The 25,637-nt window shown below is 38.0% G+C and overlaps 1 protein-coding gene across 1 annotated transcript in view; it reads left to right on the forward strand.

Moving 5' to 3' along the window:
- Positions 1-25,637, forward strand: part of LOC129236403 (uncharacterized) — a 391,692-nt gene that overhangs the window by 279,446 nt on the left and 86,609 nt on the right. Inside the window, exon 14 of the mRNA XM_054870777.1 lies at positions 3,586-3,760. Within this exon, the coding sequence (XP_054726752.1) occupies positions 3,586-3,760 (175 nt within the window). The remainder of the gene's footprint in view (positions 1-3,585; positions 3,761-25,637) is intronic.

A 25,637-nucleotide genomic window follows, 5' to 3' on the forward strand; every position in this document is an offset into this window, starting at 1 on the left:
TCCATACCTCGCCTGGAACTAAAGGCAGCACTGTTGGGAGCTCGCCTTGCTAAGCATATCATTGAGTCGCATTCTATCCACCTTGATAGCTCCGTATACTGGTCAGATTCACGAACGGTATTAGCCTGGCTGTATGCTGATCATCGCCGCTACAAACAGTTTGTGGCTTTCCGAGTTAGTGAAATTCTAGAACTTACCGACGTCAGTGAGTGGCGCTGGGTGCCAACTGCAGCAAACGTTGCTGACGAAGCCACCAAATGGAATGGTGATCCAGATTTTTCTAACGATAGCCGATGGTTTAGCGGACCATCTTTTTTATATCTTCCGTGTGACGAATGGCCCGTGTCTAACGGACCGCAAAATATTTCAACAGAAGAACTCCGTCCTCAGTTTATTGGAGCTCATTGTAGAATTCCAGAACAACTTCTTATGGTGCCCAAACCTGAGAGATTTTCTACATGGGACCGTCTCCTCCGAGCAACCGCCACGACCTTGTACTGCGCTCGTATTTGGTTAAGTGTAGTGCGAGACAATCAAGTCTTACGTAGCGTTGCCACTACCGACGATTTTCGTAAGGCAGAAAACTTTCTTTGGAGGAAAGCCCAGCAAGACATTTTCAATGATTCAATAATATCTTTATCGGTTGGGAAGGCCGTTGACAAATCTAGCAAAATATTCAAATTATCACCCTATCTGGATGACGATGGTGTTTTGCGAATAGATGGCCGAGTTAAAATAATAGGGCGCACGGACCCAGTTTTGCTGCCTAACAATCATCACATTACGAACTTAATTATAAATCACTTTCATGTCAAATATCATCATGTGAACTCGGAGACAGTCGTCAACGAAATTCGGCAACACTTTTGGATTTTAAAACTTCGCATCGCAGTTAATCGAATTCGACGCAGCTGTCAGGTATGCAAAAACAGAAGCGCTCAACCACGTCCACCTAGAATGGCTTGCTTACCTACAGCCCGCATCGCACAATTTTGTCGTCCATTTTCCTATGTAGGGGTTGACTACTTTGGTCCACTTCTGGTCACGGTTAAAAGGAGCACCGAAAAGAGATATGGGGTATTATTCACCTGTCTGACAACCAGAGCGGTGCATCTCGAAGTGGCATATTCGCTTTCTACAGACTCCTGCATTTTGGCCGTACGTAATTTTATGGCGCGTAGAGGGAGCCCATTGGAGATATGGAGTGACAACGGCACAAATTTCAAAGGCGCTGAGAGGGAACTGAAATCTGCGTTTACGCTCGTAGACCAAAATCGATTGACGAGAACTTTCACTTCGGCCGCAACCAACTGGCATTTCATACCACCCGCGTCTCCACACATGGGCGGAGCATGGGAGCGGCTAGTTCGCTCAGTCAAGGACGTCCTACAACAGATATTGACATCTAACTGTCCAAATGACGAGATTCTTCATGCTGCTTTAATGGAGGTGGAGATGACAGTTAACTCGCGACCGTTGACTTATATTCCTATTGACCACGAAGAAGAAGAGGCACTAACACCCAACCACTTCCTATTAGGCAGCTCCAATGGTGTTAAGCCGATTGCAGAACCAGTTACTGAGGGCGTCCTAATGCGTCGTAACTGGCGAACATCACAAAACCTTGCGGACGCGTTCTGGCGACGTTGGGTCACCGAATATTTGCCCACCATCACTAGGAGAACTAAATGGTTCGAAGACGTTAAAGCAATAAAAGTCGGAGATATTGCATACATAGTTGATCCAAACAACCCAAGGAACTCTTGGCCCAAGGGTAAGGTAATTGGCGTGCGAACGAGTGCCGACGGAAGGGTTCGAAGCGCTACTCTTCAGACAATCTGTGGAATCTATGAAAGACCTGCTGCTAAAATAGCCGTTCTAGATCTGAAAGGCTCGGTACATCCTAATCGGCAGGATATACCAGGGGGGAGTGTTACGAACAGTCTGGCAGCACGGTCGGGATAGATCCAACTGTGGCTCCCAAGCAACATTGAATACGTGTCGATCGGTGATTGGTCGATGAAAAAAGGAGAAAACGGGAGAAACAAAGAAAACCGAAAGGCGTGTAGGAAAAACGGCAGTACGCGAACAGTAAGCAAGGCAGAAAGAGCCACCAAATTTTTTAATTCATTTTTGTAAACCTTAATTAAATAAAGTTTTTTTTGAATTGCAAAAAATTTTGCCAACAGGTATTCAAAGACGAGCTCTATCCACAAAACAAATGACCGCCTGTTTTTCTTGGGAAGTCTTTTTATGCCCCAACTAGAGAAAGTCCAAGCAGTCAGTGATTTCTTTCCCAGAAGTATTTGGAGAATTAGGTAAAACCAACGCCGAAGGCGAATCATCCTTCACGAAAAACATGCGAGCTCTCACGTATCGGCACAGAAAGTAGAGTTTCTGAACACTCAAAAGATGAAACTAATGGATCATCCACCATACAACGCAAATTTAGCACCTAATGATTTCTGACTTTTTTTTTTTTGTTTCTGAACATCACCAAATGCGAGGTGAAAATTTTTCAATGCACAAAGGAGCTGCTGAAGTATTTAAACAGGTCCTTTTGAAGGGTATCCTCTACTGAGTGGCAAAAGTGTATTGAAAATTGGCTCAAGTTATTTTCAGAAGTTTTTTGACTTCGAAGAAGAATATTTAGATACACAATAAAGTCATTTTATTATTATTTTACTGTATTTGTATTGTTAGGCGGACAATTTAAAAGGGAACTTCCGTTTGTTTTCAGTGGATGTTCGACGCATTTATTTATGCACAATTAACTGCTGGGCGTTTGAAGCTCCCAAAACATCCCACTGTGTGGTTTCAGGCCAGCCTCAGTAGAAAGAATGAATCTGACTTTGTCTCAGTTATACGATTTATTTAAGAATTCTTTATTAGAGGAAAAAGATTGTATTTAACTGAAATCTTTATGACTGTCACTGAAATGAAGAAGAAGAAGAAATTTTTAAATTACTCGAATTTCAAACACTTTCGACCGCCGTGCACTAAATTGCTTTATTCAACTTACTGGCATATTTGGCAGCCAAGAACTTACTTTGATCTAAAGCGATTAAGGTCTTTCTTTTTGCTATTTCTTCATCATATTCTACGTGAATTGGCTCAAAGCCTATTGAGTTGGTATTGTGAAGGCAAAGTTTTGAATAGTTTTGCTCTGCGTCAAATGGCGACTGCCTTAATATGAATGAATTCGCGGCAAGAGCTTTTGAAGACCGCCATGCACCAGGCGCTGCCATATTTGCTTATCGATTCCATTGAAATCGACTTTCAAACCATAAATTTACTGACAGCATTTTCTGCCACAAAAGCGAAGCGCATTTTGTTCGAATTAAGCGAAAGCTCTTTTGACTGTTGTTAAAGCAAAGTTTTCAAATATTTTTGCCTTGAGCCGACAAATTGCTTGCTGCCAACAATGGTCAATACCATGCTTTGCATCACTTTATCCTCCATTTTCTTATCTTTTCTCGAACTTACTGCGCGGTGTGTGTGTGTATATACGTAGGTGTAGATATGCGTATTTTCTTGCTATTTGCAGAATTTTGTTTTCAATTCGCATATTTTGCATACTTTCAGGCGACGTCAGCACCGGTTCTACGCATGCAGGAGCCGCAACCACAGTTTCGACTCAACAGCTTAGAGCCCGGGCGAGAATACCAATTCTTGGTGTATGCCGTCAATGCAAAGGGACGCAGCGAGCCACCGGTGGTAATCGAGCGTGTGCGTGTGGCTGCACAACTGGGGCCTTACGGTAAGTCACATTTAAATTTCTAAGGTTGCATACATGTAAATCTGGATATATGTATGTAAGTATGGATATATATACGCACATGACTGCCAAATTGTCACTGCTGTGAAAGTCACAAAACTGGTTCCATTTGATAAACTTTTCTCTCTTTTTTTTTGTAAATTCGCTTTGAGAACTCGGCAGTTTCTTGCAGTTGAACGCCTTCCACTTAACTGATTTCACACACTCTAGGCACATACAAATACTTACACGCTGACTTGAAAATATATGCGCTCCTTTATGTGTGTGTGCGTATATGTGCCGTGTGGCACCCGAGAAAAGTGGCAGTTTTTCGAAAGCACCTTTTCATTTGCTCATTCTACGCTTCGTTGCGTAGGCACTTCAACACTAAAACAGTTTCAAATCATCAATTCCAATGCTTTCCGAGTATTTCAGCCACTACAACAACTAAGCCAGTTACTGTAACTATAGTGAAAACTCAACGATGGAAGAAATCAAACAGAATACCCAGTGGCAGGACCATTTTTATAGGGTTGAATTAACTCATATCAAAGAGTTAACTAAAAGCTTTCAGCTACAAATATTCCATTCATACTAAGCTTAACTGCTCAATGGTGAAGAAATTTCAGAAGCCATGTAAACGTTTAAATGTAACAGCACCCATACATACAAGAACACTTACAAATACAATGATATTTTTCGGGAATTGCTAGTTAACGATTATGCCCATCTAAAGTCATCAAATGATAAATTTACATAACAGCTATATTTTCTCAAATCTATGCTAGAACAGGTTATGTAAGAAATCGTGGGCCAAATACCAGGCAAGCAACATTTCACTTTCAAGAATTCCGAACAAGAAAGCGGAAAAAAACGATACTTTTCATTGAGGTTTTATCGTAAAAGAGTAAATCTTAGACTATTTTCAAGGACTAAAAAAATATTTTTGCATGTCTCAATCAGCACAAGTCACAATTTTGTTCACTAATAAACCAGTTTTCTTGTTTTCATCACCTACACCCAAAGCAAGAATGGTAGAATACAACAATTGGCGATCCGAAGCAAAATTTTGAGAGCCACTTCGACGGCTACGTTACAGAGACTCGACAGCACAATTGCGTCCGCTCCCTCGCACGTATTCTTACGCTCTTCCAATCAATCGTTGCTCGAATGGCAATGAAGCAACATGGGCGATAGCTGAGTTAATTTTTTCTTGTGTGATCAGCACACTCTCAGTTTTCCCGATCTCTTTTGTGAACAAACAGCTGTTATCACAATTATTACGTCAGCAAAGTAGCTGGTGCCTTCAAATTCGCTGAGAACCGATTAATGGTTTGATGGCCACATCGTTGCGTTCTGTAGTATTCCACTTTAGTATTTTTTTAATAACATAGGAATCCGCGGTTATGCATCGGAGAAACCAAAGTGTATTCTTACGGTAATTTTCTATGCTGATTTCAAATTCGGAGGCCGTTTTTTCCAAGGTCAGGATAACTAAAATTACAATTTTTTGCAATAACTATTTTATTTGTGTTCTTGTGGTGGTTATGTTTCATGTAACAGACTCCAAGAATTATCGCCCTCGGTAATTTCTCTGTATTCCCTGCAAATCTTGATCCAATCACCTACCGTGCTCGCGACTCTTATCGCGTACTTTTTTCGGAAGGAAATCCAGACAGAAATGTAGCGTCATATGAGCACCGGTTCTGCTGTAGTTCAGCAACGGTTCCGCGACAATTTACTTGCAGCTGTGTATTTTCCGTTTGCCAAGAAAGTTATGGACGATGCTCCTGAAAGATGAACGTGTTGCCTTTTCTGTAGGTGTTAAACGTCGCGTAAAGTTGTCGCTATAGGTTTCCTTTTTCAGGTCCAATGAAAATAGCTATTTTATTTTGACGTAAGAAATCTTTGCATTCAGTCCAGTTGAGTATTGGAAAGTCGCTCCGTCTCAGTCAAGCGCCTTAATGAAATTAAATTAGGCCCACTTTAATACGTAGTGGAGAAAGTATAAATTTACCTGGTATCATCAGTGGATTGGTAAGCATGTTTTTCCTTCCTGGTGAATAAGGTCTCGCGACGGTCCTTACTGGATCATTTTATACTTATATAAAGGGTGATTAAGTTTCAAGGGCCGGTGTTGATTTTGAATAAAATACAATTTTTTTAGAAAATTATAGTAATTTCTCTTTATAATGATAATATTGGTATGGCTCAATTACGTGTGGAACAAAATATTGGCCAAATGGTCGCCGCTATCTCGGCGACACACCTCCATCCGATGGTTCAAATTTTCGACGTGAGATTATTCGGCCATCAAATTTTTCGCGCAAAATAGCCATTGTTTCGTTAGCTGTGTGACAAGTGGCACCGTTCTGTTGAAATCACATATCGTTTACATTCATATCTTCCAATTCGGGCCATAAAAAGTTGGTTATCATCTCACGATAGCGAACACTATTCACAGTAACTGCCTGAGCGTTCTCATTTTGGAAAAAATGAGGCCCAATGATGCCGCCGGCCCATAAACCGCACCAAGCAGTCACTCTTTGTGGGTGCATTGGTTTTTCGGCAATCACTCTTGGATTATCATTCGCCCAAATGCGACAATTCTGCTTATTGACGAATCCACTGAGGAGTAAATGTGCCTCATCACTGAAGATGATTTTCTTCGAAAATTGGTCAGTCACTGTTGCCATTTCCTGCCACCATTACTGACGACGCTTGAAATGGTCAAGAGGCTTTAGTTCTTGAGTCAATTGCACCTTGTAAGCGTGGAAATGCAAGCTTTTATGCATAATGTTCATCAACGACGAGCGTGAGAGGTGCAATTGTTGGGCACGACGACGAGTTGAGGTGGACGGCTCTTCAACCACACTCTCGCGAACAGCAGCAATATTTTCTGCAATACGAGCTGTACGAGCCTGCACTGGTGTTTGCACATCTCCTACAGACCCGGTTTGCTCAAACTTTTGCACAATTTTTCCGATTGTACGCACATTTGGACGATTAAATTGACCGAAAAAATCACGAAGTGCGCGATATGCATTTTGATTTGAATTTTGCTATAGGAGCTCATTTGTTGGTTGTATGGCTGAGCTCCTTCTCCACTTCGTGGTGTGTCTTTTTTCCACAAATGGAAGGTCGACTCCGGTTTTAGGCCAATTCCGATCGACAGATGCTTTTTTGTGCGCAGCTTTTTATGCCCGAAATACCCTTAGAGACTTGCCGAGGGGCGATTGCTATTAGGGAAAGCATTTTTTGTAATTTTAAATTTTCGTGCTCCAGCAGGTTTTGAATCCAGACACTACTGAATGACGCTCCAACCCATTCGGCCACCACGGCCTCACTTAGCACTTCTACGTAGCTAGTCCGTTCAGCTAGTTCCATTACAACTTTCTTGATCTCCTACACACCGACTTGATAAGTTCCTTTGGGGTACGATTTTTTCTCGGCGAATACGAAAAGTCGCAGGTGAGGATATCGTCCCTTTTTTCGCCAAAACGAAATATCAAGAAAAATGATAAATATTTATTCCAGTCGCAACTGGGACATTTTCGATATCGTTGGTCTCTCCTTACGCTCTTTCAATCGGTGCTGACTTTGGTTAAGTATATACTTATACGAGTATAATGGAGTTAAACTCAAATGCACAGGCCTCATTTCTAGTGAAGCATAGCTCTAACAAATTTGACAATATTTCAAACTAGGTTTATACAAGTACGAAATTCGGAATACATTTTGAGGAGCAACAGTTCGTTGATTTAAGATCCAGCAAGACAGTGTAATGTCTTAGGTAAAGAAAAAAGTTTATATTAACAGTACTCTAAATAGGACTAGGAAGATAATAAATACTACGCCCGAGCATCGGTTATGTATGTATATTTATAAATTGGCACATAGACTTTTTATTGGTATTTGGCCGACCTCCTCTTCGAATTTGCGGGGTGCATCTTAATATTGTCTCACCGATCATTGGTTAACTCATTTGAAAAGAAGTATATGGGTGCAGTTTCTGGTTTCCTGCAATTTTTGTCCTCCACTTCCACTAATCATTCAAAAGTTCTTAATTTGGCCCAGTTCTCTATTGTTCTCTATTTAAATATTCATCGCTTGGCATCTAAAACAACTTTTCATGCATAAGTTTTTAGTGCTTCCGCAATATCCTACTACAAAATCATAATATATTTTTCAAGCTAGTAGTAAAATTGGTCCCTTTCAAGTGCTTGCGAATTTCAGCTCCATTTACTTGTACGTCAACGCACGCGCGCCTGGTTGATGAAGCGTTATGAATTTCTTTCCTCCTCCAATTGCAAAAGTGAAATTATAAAAGTGAAACTAAACAAAAAACACAATCGTCAAAAGGAACTGGAAAGCACGAAAGTATGACAAACGGGTATTAGCGTGACAAGCAGGAAGTGTTCGAGGAAGTAACAAATTCGCACGCACTTATTTCCACCATTGTGTATGAAAGCATTTGTATGTATATACATATATACTATACTTACACATAAACAAATCTGGAATTTTTGATATATACAGTAATGGCCAATATTTAATACAGCATTTAAAGTATATACAGTAACGGCCAAAACAAAATGCGATTGCATTCTTATATTGTGTCATGTGGCAAATTTTTTGTATTCCTTCAGGTATTGTGAGAAATTGGCGGCCGCCGTAGCCGAACGGGTTGGTGCGTGATTACCATTCGGAATTCACAGAGAGGTCGTTGGTTCGAATCTCGGTGAAAGCAAAATTAATAAAACATTTTTCTAATAGCGGTCGCCCCTCGCCAGGCAATGGCAAACCTCCGAGTGTATTTCTGCCATGAAAAAGCTCCTCATAAAAATACCTGCCGTTCGGTGTCGGCTTGAAACTGTAGGTCCCTGCATTTGTGGAATAACATCAAGACGCACACCACAAATAGGAGGAGGATCTCGGCCAAACACCTAACAGAAGTGTACGCGCCAATTATTTATATATTTTTTTTTTTGTTATGAGAAATTTGAGATCACGATATATTTGCGCATTTGTAATGTAGTTAATATAAGGCGTTTGTCATCATTTTTAGGTTGATTGGAATTTTTGCAGAATTGCGTTGTTATGATGATGTATTGCTATGATTTTCCATAATTTTGCTTTGCTAGTCAATTGCCTTATTTTGCAAAAATAAAAACATGGCATTAATATATAATGTTTCGACTTGACTTTAGCAAAATTAAAAAAAAAAAAATTGTAAAAGCAATCGCTCTTTGTGGGGAGCCCGTTTCTCCAGAATCTCTTGCTGTGATCATCACAAGTCTTTGGAGATTCATCTAAAATCAATCGGACAAGATAAATTAGTTTTATTAATACACAACCTTGTGCCTGATCGAAGCTTTTTTCATAATTAACAATGTGGCGGCCTCAGGAAATATTTTTCAGATTTTCGAGAAAAAACCGACAATTAATTGTTAAAAAAAATCGAAATTTTGAAAAAAATCTTTCGATGAGGCACGAGTTTTTTTATGTTTTTCAAAAGCAGTTTAAATTTTATTGACAGTGATCACCAGTTCAAAAAACATAGTTTTGAGAAAAACGCATTTAAAGTTTTGCTATGGATTTATGTAGAGTTATACGCTCTTTGTTAATTGTTGTAGAGGAGGCGGATAGCACTGAGTAATTTCATTGTGAGCGTTCTGGCTTTGCTAGAGCAAGTCTTCGAATTTCCGGTTCGGATATTATGAGAATGAGTAAAATTCGTTCTCTCAAACTAGAGGATATTTTCAGATATGCCAAAGAAAGTGGAAAATTCTTACAGGATTATCTTTCTCTCTCTCTCTGTCTGTATTCATTTCATCTGCTTGACAGACTACCTGTACCTATTTAAATTAGTTATTATTATTTTATATTTAAGAGACGTTTTTTATTTTTACTTTTTTTTTTTTGGTTTATTTGATTTGTGTAAATTTTTTGTCAATTGCTACATTATTGTTTTTAAAGAAACTTCTTGACGTCGGTGAAGGCATTTACGTGCTTCGGACACGTAATAAACTTTTCCAAGTAGCTATTGCAGTATCGTTAAAGCTTTTGAATACTAGCTCAAATTATTTGACAGTACCCAGAGAGCTAGATCTGGGCTTTGTTAAGCCAGCTTTGTACACTTAATCCACCCATGTGAAGGTCGACTTATTAGAAACATATTCCTCCAATTCCAACTTTCTATAATGGGGGTTCCCCTGTAGCTATTTTCACTGTAGAAGTTCGTTGAGAAATGTGAGAAAGTTTTTTCAGAAATAAAGTTTTATGAATTCTGCTATTTCACTTAAGTGAAGCCACCCAGCTGCAGTAGTTAGGGCGTTACTATGGCTTTTGAGGGCTGTGATTAATTATATATATATATACATATATATATAATTGACGCGTACACCCTTTTTGGGTGTTTGGCCGAGCTCCTCCTCCTATTTGTGGTGTGCGTCTTGATGTTGTTCCACAAATGGAGGGACCTACAGTTTCAAGCCGACTCCGAACGGCAGATATTTTTATGAGGAGCTTTTTCATGGCAGAAATACACTCGGAGGTTTGCCATTGCCTGCCGAGGGGCGACCGCTATTACAAAAATGTTTTTATTAATTTCGCTTTCACCGAGATTCGAACCAACGACCTCTCTGTGAATTCCGAATGGTAGTCACGCACCAACCCATTCGGCTACGGCGGCCGCGGCTGTGATTAATTACATGTAGCTAAATGAACTACTGCAGGTAGCTTACATATGTGTTTTTAAATTTGAAATCCTATAACTTGAAATCCTCTGACCCGGTAAAACACACTTTAAAAATGGTACTTGAATGCCAGAAATTATTATGCAACTCATTAAATCCAGAAGTTGGTTCAAAGACTTAGGAGTGTAAAGGACGAGCTCTAGTAGTATCCAATTCTATTCAGGCCTAAGTGTGCCGGATGACAGCCACTCAACCTAACCAAATCTATGTATATTTGAAAGGCATCTGGTTCCGATTGAAAAATGCTTTATGATATCCTAATTTAAGCGGTATGTCAGGATGTTTTCCTTGTTACTGGATATACTGAGTGAATTCTTGCTTATAAGCCCACAACTTCTGAAATACAAATTTTACTTTTTCTCCAATTTACTTAAAATTTCTAGAATTAGCAGCATATTTACTTGCTAAGAGACGATTTGTCAAGAGGAAACGAGAAAGCTGATTATTGAGCAAACCTTTGGTATTGAATCATTGAATAAAAAATTAGAAAAAATATTGTGAGTCACAAAAATTGTGAAGAAAGTCTGCACGCACACTTCTTCTTCCTAGTTTTCGCTGAAGTTGTTCTATACAATAAATATGCGTACGTATGAAGCAAAAACAATAGCGTGCAATGAAACAATTTGCCCTTTTGTTTGAAATACAACTCCTGACAGATGAGATTGTGTATTATCTTAAACTAACAGTTTATGTGGCACAAATCTTGCGTTAAGCTTACGAAGACATAAAGACTCCAGCGAAAAGTGAACCACAGTTGCCTGAGAAACCCTCTGCTCTATTTCTGTTATTTTCGCTGATCCACAAATGTCACACTCCCGCACATTCTGAGACTAGTACCCGTGCCGATTGACTTCAAAAATGTTCTCAAAGGAGTCGCCATAACCAATTTATATTTACAAGAGAACACTCTATTTAAAGAAACCAGGGGGAAAACGAACAAAAGTAGTACCAAGCTGAATAGTAAATCGATTTTCAGTATATACTAAAGGGTCCGCCATATAACTTTACGGAATTAAAAATGCTATAAAAAAGAAACCACTCAATATTTTTCCAAACTGTTTTTTTTATTTTGAAGTACAATCCTTCCGGTTAATGATGGAACACAACTTCATTCATATGGCTGCCTCGGCTAGACATGCACCATCCCATACGATCGGTCCAATTTTTCAACACATTTTCGATTGTATGTGTCGTCTCAATGATGTCTCCGAAATGTCCAATTGTTGAGAACGACGGTGAACTGATGTTCCTGGTGATTCACGAACACTCTCGGCCACAGCAGCAATATTTTCGGGTGTCTGCACGGTTTTTGGTCGGTCACGCGTTGGTTTGTCAATAAGCAACCCAGTTTCTCTTACTTTTTTAGCAAAGTAACGCACATACGCTTCATTCGGTGCTGTTCTTCTTCCCATTGCCGTACGAAATTTTCGTACACATTCTGCAACATTACCATGATTTTCAAAGTAATGTTGCAATATTTCCCAGCGCTCTTTGAGCGTATACACAACCATTTTTGTTCAGCGGAAGAATAAAACTAATTTTCTGTCAAATCAGATGACAGCTAAGTGTTACCATTCTTCAAATAATACCTAGTTCAAATCCGTAACGATAGATGGCGGGCCCTGTACATACATATCTACATTTTTTTTCACAAATTTAAAAATTGATGACAACTGATTGCGATTGGCATTCCGGTATAATTTTTCTTCATGCCATCCTATTAAATTTCTTTCTACTTACTTATATTATGACAAACCAAATAAAAGTGCCCACCCTGCAGAATCTTCATTCAAATAGTTTGTGTACTGTCAAACCTAACTAACCTAACCTAGTTTGTGTACTGTGTTTTCTCGTATAGATGTATTTAGATGCGCATATATGTTCACATGTATACAAGAACAAAGGCGCTTGTTTTCGCTTGAATTTTTTGCCATAAATTTTATTAGTATTTTGATTGCTGCTTTATCGTTATTTGATGAGTTGTGTCTCCAGCGACGCCACTTTTCTTACAGCATTTTATGCGCTATAAATGTGCTGTAGATATGTATGTTTATACAGTCCTGCCCTCCTACGTACATACAGCGTTGTGCAAAACAAAAGCAACTTCTTCTTATAGCTTAGGATTGAAGAAATTCTTTAAATTATTTTATTTCAATCATTTTTTCGCTCACCATAACTTACTTTTCAGAAATTTAAAATTTAGTGAGTTATTATGAGGAATTAAAAATTAATTTAGAAGCAAATATAGTTATAAAGAAGGCTGGTCAAAACTTAGCTACTAAATTACAAAAAGTATAAAAAAAAAATTAGAAAACTATTGTATTACTTGAAGGCGAAAAGACAGGCGCCGTAGTATATTTTATGAAAACCGTGAGAAATATCAGAACGGAATGAAACTACGAATAGGGCGCTGGGGTGCATTATGTGAAAATAAAGGCAGGCAGTGTATGAATGCCACTACTACAGTACAATCCGGATTAGTTCAGTCTAGTTCGAGCCCTTTAAGTTTTTCCATTCATTAGAGAAACACCTTTTATTTACAATGCCGCATTCAATTCACACATTTTTAAAATTTAATATTAAATAAGAGGAGATGCTTTCCATTTAAATTCAACCGGGCTATTCGGGTCATGTTCTTCGATTTCGATGTAACTTAAATATGTTGCTCTCTGGTCAAAATAATGAGACACGTATTTTTTTGTTCGCCCGAAAAAAATTTTTTTCAAGAGTTATCGGCAATTTTGTTTTTCGCCTCAAACTCGATTTTTTTTAATTATATAAGAAAATTTTTTTTTTAAATGCCCATAACTTAGTCAAAAATGAACCGATTTTAATAATTTTGGGTTCAAAATGATCGTAATTACATACACAAGCGACTTCATGTAGAAACAATTGCAAAAAAGTAGTTGAAATTTTTTTATTTAGCAAAAAAGAAAAAAAAATGAAATTTTTTCGAAATTCAATATTTCAAAAAGTGTATTTTTTTTTTTTTATAACTTTTTCCAAATCAAAAGGACATCTCAAACTTTAATTGAGCTGCATGCCTAGTAGCTAAAATGAGTTGTTTTTGAGTAATGAATTTTTGAGTAAACACCCTGTTTCGCACTTTTTGTTTTTCGCAAAATAAAAAATTTTCAACTACTTTTTTGCAACTATTTCTATATGAAATCGCTCGTGTAAGTAATGACGATCATTTTGAACCCAAAATTATTAAAATCGGTTCATTTTTGACTAAGTTATGAGCATTTAAAAAAAAATTTCTTATATAGATTCTTTCCATTTCAATTCAAAAGGGCTTTTCGGGACATGTTCTTCGATTTCGATGTAACTCAAATATGTTGCTCTCTGGTCAAAATAATGAGACACGTATTTTTTTTTTTCGCCCAAAAAAAATTTTTTTCTAGCTTTATCGGCAATTTTGTTTTTCGGCTCAAAATCGATTTTTTTTAATAATATAAGATTTTTTTTTTTTTAAATGCTCATAACTTTGTCAAAAATGAACCGATTTTAATAATTCTGGGTTCAAAATGATCGTCCTTACTTACAGGAGCGACTTAATGTAGAAAAAATTGCAAAAAAGTAGTTGAAAATTTTTTATTTAGCAAAAAACAAAAAGTGCGAAACAGGTTCTTTACTCAAAAATTCATTACTCAAAAACAACTCAATTTAGCTACTAGGCATGCAGCTCAATTAAAGTTTGAGATGTCCTTTTGATTTGGAAAAAGTTATAAAAAAAAAAAAAATACACTTTTTGAAATATTGAATTTCGAAAAAATTTCATTTTTTTTTCTTTTTTGCTAAATAAAAAAATTTCAACTACTTTTTTGCAATTGTTTCTACATGAAGTCGCTTGTGTATGTAATTACGATCATTTTGAACCCAAAATTATTAAAATCGGTTCATTTTTGACTAAGTTATGGGCATTTAAAAAAAAAATTTTCTTATATAATTAAAAAAAATCGAGTTTGAGGCGAAAAACAAAATTGCCGATAACTCTTGAAAAAAAATTTTTTCGGGCGAACAAAAAAATACGTGTCTCATTATTTTGACCAGAGAGCAACATATTTAAGTTACATCGAAATCGAAGAACATGACCCGAATAGCCCGGTTGAATTTAAATGGAAAGCATCAGGAATAAGTTTATAAAACCTTCGCTTTCGGATAAACTAAAATCTTAGTTTAAACTTACTTTTTTTCTGCATCACTGATATTCACAGCAAATTATAATAATAAAAAGCTAAGAACAACATGAAGAGCTGCCAAAGTGAAATTTCATCGGGGAAACAGGGTGATTCGAAAATTACTTAGGGGAATGAATTACGTGGAAGTACCCAAGACTATAAATATAAATATCAACCCTCGTATACTGGCGCGATAACCGCCTACGCGATTTTGGCCGAGTTCAACAAAGTGCTGCATTCGTTTTTTTCTCGTACTAACCGGCGTCAGTTGGAAAGCAGAATTACAAGTTGATTCCAGCCCGGATCATCCTGCCGCGTCAAAAGCAGATAAAAATATCGTGAAAATTGGTTATCTGGTCCAATCTAGCACCTTCACTCCCTTGGTAAAGGTTAAACTATTAGTTGCGATATACTCAGGGAAAAATTTGAAAGGGGGAAGAATGGGAGGGGAAAACAGAGGGGTTTTTGTTTTCGTACTGGCGACACGCTTTGCGCTTCTTATTCGTATTGTCAAACTTAAAGAAGTAAACGTCAAAAGCTACGAATTTTGCCGAAAACAAGTTTGCGCGTATGACCGCCAATAAAACATTCAAAGAGAATTTCCAGTGTCTCCCTTCCAAAGATTTCCTTGTGTAAATCGAGACTTAGTTAGCATCACCACCTTTACGATTTTCCAAAGCTCAGTAAAAGAATAAAATCAGAAAACCACCCGAATTGTGGAAGAACAAGCCATGGGGCCCCTCCACAAGGAGATAAGAAGATTCGCATGTAGCTTTGTGAGGGTAGAAGAAGAGAGTATAATGAAGCTGATTAAAATAAAATGTTTAAGAAATTAAAAAACCAAAATGTTTTACAGCATAAGCCCACTAGAATTTCACATCCTTTTATGCTTCTATTAGCCTATCAGCAGCAGTTTGAAGGTTTTCCGGCCTGTCGATAGTAAACTTTGCTTTTTTGTTTTGTTTTAATATTTTTTTTAATTAAGCTTTTTTTAATGCGCACTGAAATACAAAATATCACATACATAAAGAATTTTTCAATCAAAATATTCACTGCGCCGTTTGAAAACTTATTAAAAAAAATTTGCTTGGATTTCCCATAGAAGTTTTATTCGTTTTTGGAAAGCAAAACTACTAAAAATTCATTACGCAAGTAAATATATTTGTGTAAAAAAAATGTCATAAAATATTTTGATGAGTTGAAGAGTTGACGTCAATGACACCGTTGGACTTCTTTCTTTAGTTATTTGAAAGAAGAGTAGTACGTCGATAAGCCAACAACAATTCAAGAGCTAAATAATGAGATAAGTCGGCACATTAACGGCATAGAACCTCAATTATGCCTCAGCGTCATCGGCTCTTAAAACTTAACCACTCTTTAGATAACGAGCTATTTGCATTTGGTGGTCTTTGGAGGTGTGGGGCTCGAGGCCTCGGCAGCCATTTGAACGATATTTTGTTCTACACGTAATTGAGCCATACCAATATTATCATACTAAAGAGAAATAACAATAATTTCCTAAAAAATTGTATTTTATTCAAAATTAACACCGGCCCTTGAAACTTAACCACCGCTTATTACAGATTTCTAAAACAAAAAAAAAAAACATATATGTATGTATATTAGTCTCAGCCGAAAAGGTTGCTTAGGTTTTGCACAGTACTATGGCTTCCTATGTACGAGTATGTAATATACTAGGTATAAACATGAGCTGGTGTATTACAAGTTTTTCTTCAAGCGCACAGGCAAAACAAAAAAGTATTGTGCATAGGTATGTGTGCATCACAACTAATAATTTATACGACATTCATCGGCGATCTCTTAACACTTGTGCTTACAAATGTCCGAACAAAAAGCTTTTCATTCTTGTTCTTCTTTAGCTCTCGTCTATCATCACTTCTTTGTGGGCATATTCATCAATTTGCCCATGTTTTGCTAATTTTAGCCATCAAATTATGCGCATATAAATACCAACAGATTAAATAATAGAAAACTAACGATGTTTATTGTAGGAATTTTAGCCAATGTGTGTAGGTATGTATGTATGTTTAGAGTGATATGCAGAATGGCCAAATTGCTACTTGTGCTTATACTAATGCATATACGTATATATATATATTTACATGCAACACTTAATAGAACAAAAATCCTAAGCATTTTGCAAATGTGATCGATCAATTAAGAGCACCAAAGTGGCAATTTGTGAAACATTCCTCTAACTGCGAGCTTTATGAATAAATGCGATTCGATTTTATATCGGGGAAGCACGCAATCAAGCAAGTTTATCAAGGGAATTTCCCCAGATTTTGCTTAACATTTAAAAGTTTTATATTTATTTATTTATTAATTTATCTATTAATTTATTCTTAGTAAATCCAGTGGTCGTCCCACGGCGGGCAATGAGAAACTCTGAGTGCATTTCTGCTCTAAAAAGGCTCCTGCTAAAAAATATCTGCCATTAGACGTCAGCTAAAAACTGTAGGTCCCTCCTTTTGTGGTACAACATCAAGACGCATACCACAAATAGAAGGAGGAGCTCCGCCAAACACCCAAAATGGGTGTAGGCGCCAATTATATACACATATATACAACAAAAACATTTTGAGAAAGGATAAATAATAACTCCGCAGGTTTTATATGGAATGTAAACATAACTGCGCTCTAAAATTAGAGAACAGTAAATTACATCAGTTAATATCAAAGATAAAGCAGAGTGAAATAATGTTCTTCGACTTCAAATTTATTATGACACATCTTGCAACATATGAAGGAAACGGGTCATCACAATTAGGCGAACTGATTGTGAAACGAAGAAAATTCGTTGGCATTCGTGTAAGTCTATGATATGGCAAAGGTGATTCGGCCTCCAACACAACACCTTCAAACGCAATACATTCCAACGTAGATCATATAAGTGAGATAAATTGTAACTCTAGCGCAATTTTTTGTTTCTTTTTGCTTTGGTTCAAAATGCCTTCGCACCATGCAGGAACCGTCTTAACTACGTGTGTGGTGATTCCACTAAAAACATCCCTCCTAGTTTCTTTAATTTTTCGCTCAACCCCGGGACTGTCTCCGCATTGCTTCCAGGTAGAGGTCTAAGACGGCGTCCTAAGAAGAACACATTCACTAGCTCCCCTACGGCCAGGAAACATGTTTTGAAAAACGCATGCTTAATGCACTTCAGCATTTCCAATTTCCATTTCACCCCTCTTTTTTCCGATAATATCTTCAGCGAAATTTGCGATGGCATTCCACTTTTCTTCACCTATCAACATTTCCTCGATGATTTCTTCAGGTCTACATACACTAATAGCTCGTTGCAGGGCTTTTTAGTCTATGTTCCACCTCTCGCATTTGAAAAAGGTATGCTCTGCATCATCATATCAGTATCTGTATAAATGAAATTGGGTAGGTTTACTTTTCCCATTCGCAACAAATTCTTGCGAAAAGGCTCGTGTCCGGCCAAAAACTGCATGAGGTAATAATTAACTTCACTATGCTTTCTTTCTATTCATTTTTTTAATCGGGTATTAGTCTCGTCGTTCATCTACAGTACTGATCAGAGTTCCATCATGTTTACAAAAATGTGAGCGTTTGAATTCTAATGTCAGACAAACATGGTCCTGGAATTCTTAATTTTTTTCCTCTTATCTTCGTTTATGCCCTGGTGCTGGAAGATATCCAAAACCGTTGCTTCTGATATTGTTCTGTATGAAGAAGCTATTTCCAGCAGAGTGCCATTCTACTTATGTCGGTTACGGGCTTACGCAGTGCCTAATTCGTTTTCTTTTTCACTCTCGCACTTCAATGTTTATTGGTTTTTATCTCTTTCAATCGATGAGTTGTGTTGCATATACAGGGTCCGCCATCTATCGTTACGGATTTGAACTAGGTATTATTTGAAGAATGGTAACACTTAGCTGTCATCTGATTTGACAGAAAATTAGTTCTATTCTTCCGCTGAGCGAAAATGTTTGTGTATACGCTCAAAGATCGCTGGGAAATGGCATTTGGTTCCAACAAGATGGCGCTACTTGAGACACAGCGAATGCTACGATCAATCTTTTGCGCACTGTCTTCGAAGATCGCATTATCAGCCGAAATTCTGATATCGTTTGGCCGCCTCGGAGCTGCGTCCAGTGTAATTTGGCTTCCTAGATAGGTGAAGCTGTTGGTCTTTTCTTTTATTTTGGAGTAAAGTGTTGATTTTGGTACAACATTGATTCGCAGTCGTACATTTTTGGCTTGCAAGCGTAAGTCATTAAGTCGTAAGTCCGCCATGTCATGATAAGACTCCCCGGCGCTTGAGGTTGTCCCAAATACTTTGATGTCGCAGCCTACCAATCACCAATGTAATAAGAAGTGGAGATAGGGGTTTGGAAAAGAGAACATGATAGCATTCCTTTATTATTATTTATGTATTTAGATGTTGGCGAAAAAGAATAAAATCTGATTAATGCTTCACAGATTTGGATGTATTTGCCACTGTTGTAAAAACATATTTCCTCGGCATAACGTAAAAAGATTAAGCAACTGAAATAACTAAGTATGCATGAATGCAAATTACAAGAAGTAATGGATATAAAATGACACCTGAGAAACACCAGATGAGACAGTAAAGGAATGTTAGAATTAGATTGAGTTTGCATCGCCATCACGTGAAAATCATTTTTCTTCTTCTTAATTGGCGCGTTAACGGCTTAAGCGATTTTGCCGGAGTTTAATAAAGCAAACCAATCGTTCCTTCTCCTAGTGACCGGCGCCAGTTGGAAACACCAGGGGATACCAAGTCCTTCTCCACCTGCTCTTACCAACATAGAGCAAGCACTCCTCTTCTTCTGCCGGAGTATCCATTCGGATGACATGACATGCTATTTATTCACTGCACTATACCTATGTCCGCGAGAAGCTCATAAAGCTCATTGTGCCAGACGAAAAAACACCACCTAATTAAATATGTGTCCCCCTCATCAAGCATGGGCATGGTGAAAAATTAAAAATTCCATGAGCCACTAACTCATAGTGGCCGGCTAACTCGTCAGCGCCTGTTCTCCATGATAGGAATGGTTATTAAAAACTAATTCGCGGCAGACAGGACATCAGACTCTAGACCAAAAAGATTCTGATTACGATGTTGTGGGATGTGTTCGCCCACAATCTTAGTAAATAGCTTGAAACCCCACGGAAACGGCGTGCAGAAAAGAATGTCATGAGAAGCAAATTGGTATAGATAGGTATAGATGAGGCAATCGAATTGCTACTATCTTCCCATTGATCTCGTCGGTAAACGAATTCTGTAATAGGTGAGCTCATCCGTTTCTGTGAACCGTGGCACATTTTGCATGGCGATATCAAAAATCCATGCATTTTTTATTTAATTAAGCGCTGGCACTCCAAGCTAGTCGCGGCGGAGCAGAAAAAAACACATTTGCTCCCATGGGCAAGACGGTGGAAGTCCAACCAACTGTCGCCAACCGTATCAGAGCCACACTAAGCACACCACAAAGCGCTAGCGAATCAGAGCTTAAAAAACCCCAAATCTTAAAAAGTCTTACGCAGAAATATTCTCTCAAATAGTGCAAGAAACGCCCCATCGCATGTTGTCATCATTAATCGACATAAGTTTCTCATGTTAGTATTTTCAAGGCTTCTAGTTTTTAACTCTCGTCTTGTGAATACTCTCGATGTTGTCGTTGCTAATGAAAATGAATTTTGGGTCGATCATCAGTTATGCTTGCAACGTACAATACACTAACTACACTTTGATGTTGCCTTAACCTTTTCGCCATTAAATGCATACTAAGTTAAAAACCTAAAATTAAAAAATACAAAAAAATTACGAAATTTCCTCTGCATACAAAAAGGGAAGTAGTACAAAGTATAACAAGCACCCGACTCAAACAATAGTGAGTGAAATACCCTTCTATTAAATAATTATTGTGGCACGAAGCAATGCATTATTTGGATCAGTACACTGTGAGCCTTCTTAGCCGTCTAAGGCGTATGAGCAATATTGTTGCTCTCTGTAGATTAAGTCGAAAGAAGCTCTCGACTTCCACATAATGTTATTTTTGGGCAACATATTAGTAAACGCCTACACACATACATACGCAAGTGTGCAAGTATATTAATGGCTCGGTTATGTTAAAGCTTCAGCGCCCATGTGCAAGAGTGCGAATGTGTGTTCGCATTTTATGGCAGCAACACGTTCGTTCCGCATAAATTCCCTCTGCCACTCAGCCATTCTGCCCGTCAACAACCTGACCTCGAGACCTAGACAATAGCTCAGATTACGGGCAAACAATTGCAGCACTATTGCTGCAAGAGAAAAGTATATTGCGGATGCGGGGTGCGGGCGATGCAAGGGGACTAAAGTGGAATAGAAAATGCTGTCAATCTCTCTCTACACACACATACACACACACCGTCAAATTACGTGCAATTTTACATAAATACATTCATACATTTATGCATATGTACATTCACACGTACATATACATAGGCCTCATAGCTCCCAAGCAGCACTATCCCGTAAACTCATAACAAACAGTTACTTAAGCAAATGTGGCCATCCTAGGCAGCCATATGTGCATAAGTTTGTTACAGTGCAACAAAAGCAGGCAACAATTATGAGCTGCTACTCGTAGAATAGCAATTTACGCTCCCAAAAATTTAACAACATCCTTTTATGCTACTTTTCGTTACCTAAACACCGGCGGCGCCTTCATCTACCACAGCGGCGCATCAGTCGGCTTTGTGTTATGTGCAAAGCAGTTGGTTTGAGTTTTCCCTTTTGTTCTTGCCTTAGTCTGTGAGTACGCATTTTTGACAGCCCCAATTTTTCTGTATTTCTGCAAACATTTAGTGAGTCGGAGGCGCCCCCAACTTGGAATCATGACTTCTTTTTCTAATCACATGCACATTAAGATTCTCACAATATGCCAAGCTCCGGATTTGTGCGTACGCGCCCACTTACACTCTCACAAACATACGTGCATAAACGAAAATGAGCATATGCCCTATATAATGTGCATGAACTCGTATGTATGTATGTATACTCGTATAGGCATGTGTGCATGTGTATGTTAATAGACCTACACCGCTGGAATCGAAAATCGCTCAGGGGCTTAAAGCTGCGCCTAGTCGGCTCAGTGGGCAATATTTTATGGCGATTTTATTCTACTCTCGCCACTGAAAACCACGAAGCATAAACAAAAGAGGTCGCAGGATACTCGCCAGCGTACGTGAGTTCCCGTTAACTGTTTGCTTGTGAAGCAAACTTTCGCATCTTAAATTTATTTCCCCATAATTTATGTGGCTTTGCTGCTTAACGTGGCTATAAAACAATATGCCGCTGATGCTTAAATATTAAGTATATAAATTCGATCACAGGCAAATGAGCCAATAAGCGGCACACGAAGGCCCTTAAGTGATTTTTAAAGACTTTGGTTGGTTAAAGGTGCACATTGAGAATTTCATAAGCAACTCAATAAAAATACCAATCGATGACGATGAAATATAAAGGAGAAATGTTCATAATGCAATAAAATTGAGCACGAGTGAAGCAATAAAATTAAACGGTAGTTTGTTGCACCGTTACCAACATGTGTGCGCCTTAACCTTTACCGTTTGATTTCGCTATGACCTCGAAAATATGGAATTCCAAGTATTGCATGAAAACGAACCGACACAATTGGGTTTTCAGCGAAGACTTTTATCCAAAATTTAATACCTTTGCATGTTCTTAGAATAAATATTTCCTAAGAATTTCTCGTTGCACAAAAGATAGCTGCTGGCCATATTTAGCATAAGTTATTATTGGTCGCCGTGATTGGGCCGCGTGGCTTGCGTATCTGTAGCTTATGAATAGATACAGTGGATTTGAACTCTCACAGCACAATGCCAAAACCAAAGTATGAACAATAAAAAATAGAAAAACACCTAAAATATTTACTACTAACCGACTCGTTGGATGTTTTACTAAAATTATATCTGTTTGTGAGAAATGCATGCCTAAGTATTTAGAGTGGTCAGCTTGGTATACAGTTGGGGAACAAGTATTTGTGAAGTTGTTTGCGCTGATTTTACTTCATTGGCTTTTATACGCCATTTGTTTAGCCATATGCTAAGGCTGTCAAGGTTTTGCTGAGGTTGATTAGGGGGCGCCCATAAATTACGGGAGATATTTAAAGGGGGAGGGGGTCGAGTCAAATCTCATCTAATCTTACGTAGGAGAGAGGGGGCGGTCTCGGCAAATATCACGCAATTTTTTTTCTGATTGAAACAAAAAAAATTATATATTACTATTTTTTCCATTATCCAGATTGTACATGCTTGAGATTTAATCTTAAGCGTAATCGTAGTATGATTAAGATCATTCAGTAATTCGTTCGAAAGAAAATAGTTTCATTCATACTTCGACGTTATACATTACTGCTGTCAAACAACCATATTAGTTTTATACCAAATAGCTCAATTTAATCTGAATTTACGGTACAGTGTAGCCAGTCATTTGTTTTCGCGCCACTATCAGCCGAACGTGCGACTCGATTAACAAGAGCGTACGAGCTGAGTGGCAGCGACACACGGACAGGTTCCAACCTTCTTTGTTTAGAGAGAGCCAATATTTACTCCAGGTACATTGCAGTTGATTCATATCAAATTCTTATGCGTGCCTATTTTTTTTTTTTTTAGTGTTTTAACGAGCGCGAATGTCAACAAATTTTTATTAAGAGTTACAAAGGGAAATTGTTTTTAGTTTTTTTTTAGGTTGTGAAATGCGATGATCATAACTGCTGCAGCCCACGCCGGAGTGATCTGCATATGATTCTTCACGACCGTTTTCTGCCACCTCCATACCCCATCACTTAGGTTGATTGACGTTTGATAATTTCGGACTTTAAAGAACATGACGGAAAGTCATTTGCTCCATTTCTAATACGCCTACCGATTCAACCGCTGAATGCCTTTATCAGCACGCCTTATGATCTCTATTGCCCAAGTATACGTGATGATTTAGAGAAAATATGCTGCAGTACATGCGGTATTTACTTCGCATCTATCACAAGAGCTGTAGAGCACAGGCGAGCAGCTCACATTGCACCAGCTAAGCAAGCGCGTATGTACCGCAAAGTGCGACCCTCACGGATTGTCGAAAGACGAGCTAATGAGTTACTGTGCGCAAGCGTCAACGGCTTAGAGTGGATAGATCAGAACGAAGTTGAAAGAGCAGATGCTTTTACTGAAAATCATATGGACATGTTGGTCCCAATAGTCTCTCTTGTAACCGCGCATCATTCTCCATGGACTGAATTAGAGTAGATATTCTTTTTTTAATCGCAGTAATTACGATTTAAGTCTTCTACGAGTATTGTTAAATTTTTATTACACTTATAACTCAGTAATATTGATAGTCTTAACTAGTCGTAAATAAAAGCACGAAGCAATTTTTTTTTCTTTTTACAATAACAATCTAACGCGTTTACATAAGAAACCCACATTTTGAAAAATCTCACGTGAGATTGGGGGAGGGGGTTGAATAAAATCTCACGACATCTCATCAGGTGGGGAGGGAGGTACAGAAAATTGAAAAAAAAAAACACCTCACGTAATTTATGGACGCCATCTTACAAGCAGTTGAAATGTGGCTATTTCGTGCCACTACTACAGCGTCATCTGCATATGTGGCTGGATATTTGCTTACTGTTAAAGGTCGGTCGGCAGTGAAAAACGTATAAAGTACTAGTCCCAGAACATTTCCCAACGGCAGACCTGCTTTGAGTTCAAACAGATTGGTAACTTCTGCATTTATTTTAACTCCAAAATGTCTGCTTTGTAAGTACGATTTTAACAGCATAAAAAAATGGTGAAGAAGATTAATTTTTAGTTTGCATGGCAGGCCCCTTAAGAAGACGACAACACAGTATTTTATATATTCCTATGCTTTTCTAACGAAATTATGTAAAAAGTTGACCTGCTAGATGGTAGAATAGTGTTTCCTGAATCTAAATTGTTGCATATGGATAAGACTTCTTTGTGCAATTATAGGGTTGAACCGATTTAGTAAGACTTTCTTGAAGGCTTTCGATAAAATAGGAAACAGACTTACTGGTCTATAAGGGATGCCATATCATAGGGCTTTCCTTGCTTAGGTACTAGGATTATGTCCGGTACTTTCCACTGCACTGACAAATTCTCTGCTCGAATCATCGCATTAAATATATAAGTGACGAAGTTAGAGCCGCAAGTAGGTAGTTCCTTTAGTACTATGCTCGTTATAAGATCGTATGCCGTTGCTTTGTTCGGGTTTAATGCTTTGCATAATGCGTCTTTTATTTTCTCCCAAGTAAATTTCAGAGTCGGAAAATCCACTTTGGAAAGGTTGATAGAAACTCGTAAATTTTTTTTATCACCTTCGGAGCTTTTGCTAGGAAAAGGTTTACAAACATCTGAAAGATATTTAGCGAATCCAGAGACTTTTTCTTTGTCGGATTTTGCCTACTGTGCGCTAGATGATTTAAGTGGAGCAAAATAAGATATTGGCTGCAAAATATTTTCCATCGCATGATCTAGAAAATATTCACTTCTAACATATTCGCGTCACCTTTTGAACAGCATTTATTTCATAATTTACTCATATTATTGCATTGAATATGATGTGTTTAAAAGGCAAAAGTCTTCTGTACAACCAGAAACATGAGCAAATAAATTAAGTTCATATATAAAGATTTAGTATTTTAAGTGGTCTGTACACCTCGAGTGTCTCGAAATCAGAATTATTCAATAAAACGCAAAATAATAATTTAATCATTAAAATTTATTTTTTCGCCTTGAAAATAGGCTCCATTTGAAGCAATACACATAGGGCAGCGATTAGTTCAGTCTTCAAAGCACCCTTTAAACGCGTTTGGAGAGATCTTCTTCAGCTTCTTCAGCGAA

This window comes from Anastrepha obliqua, chromosome 1, assembly GCF_027943255.1.
Source record: "Anastrepha obliqua isolate idAnaObli1 chromosome 1, idAnaObli1_1.0, whole genome shotgun sequence".
NCBI classification, from domain to species: domain Eukaryota; kingdom Metazoa; phylum Arthropoda; class Insecta; order Diptera; family Tephritidae; genus Anastrepha; species Anastrepha obliqua.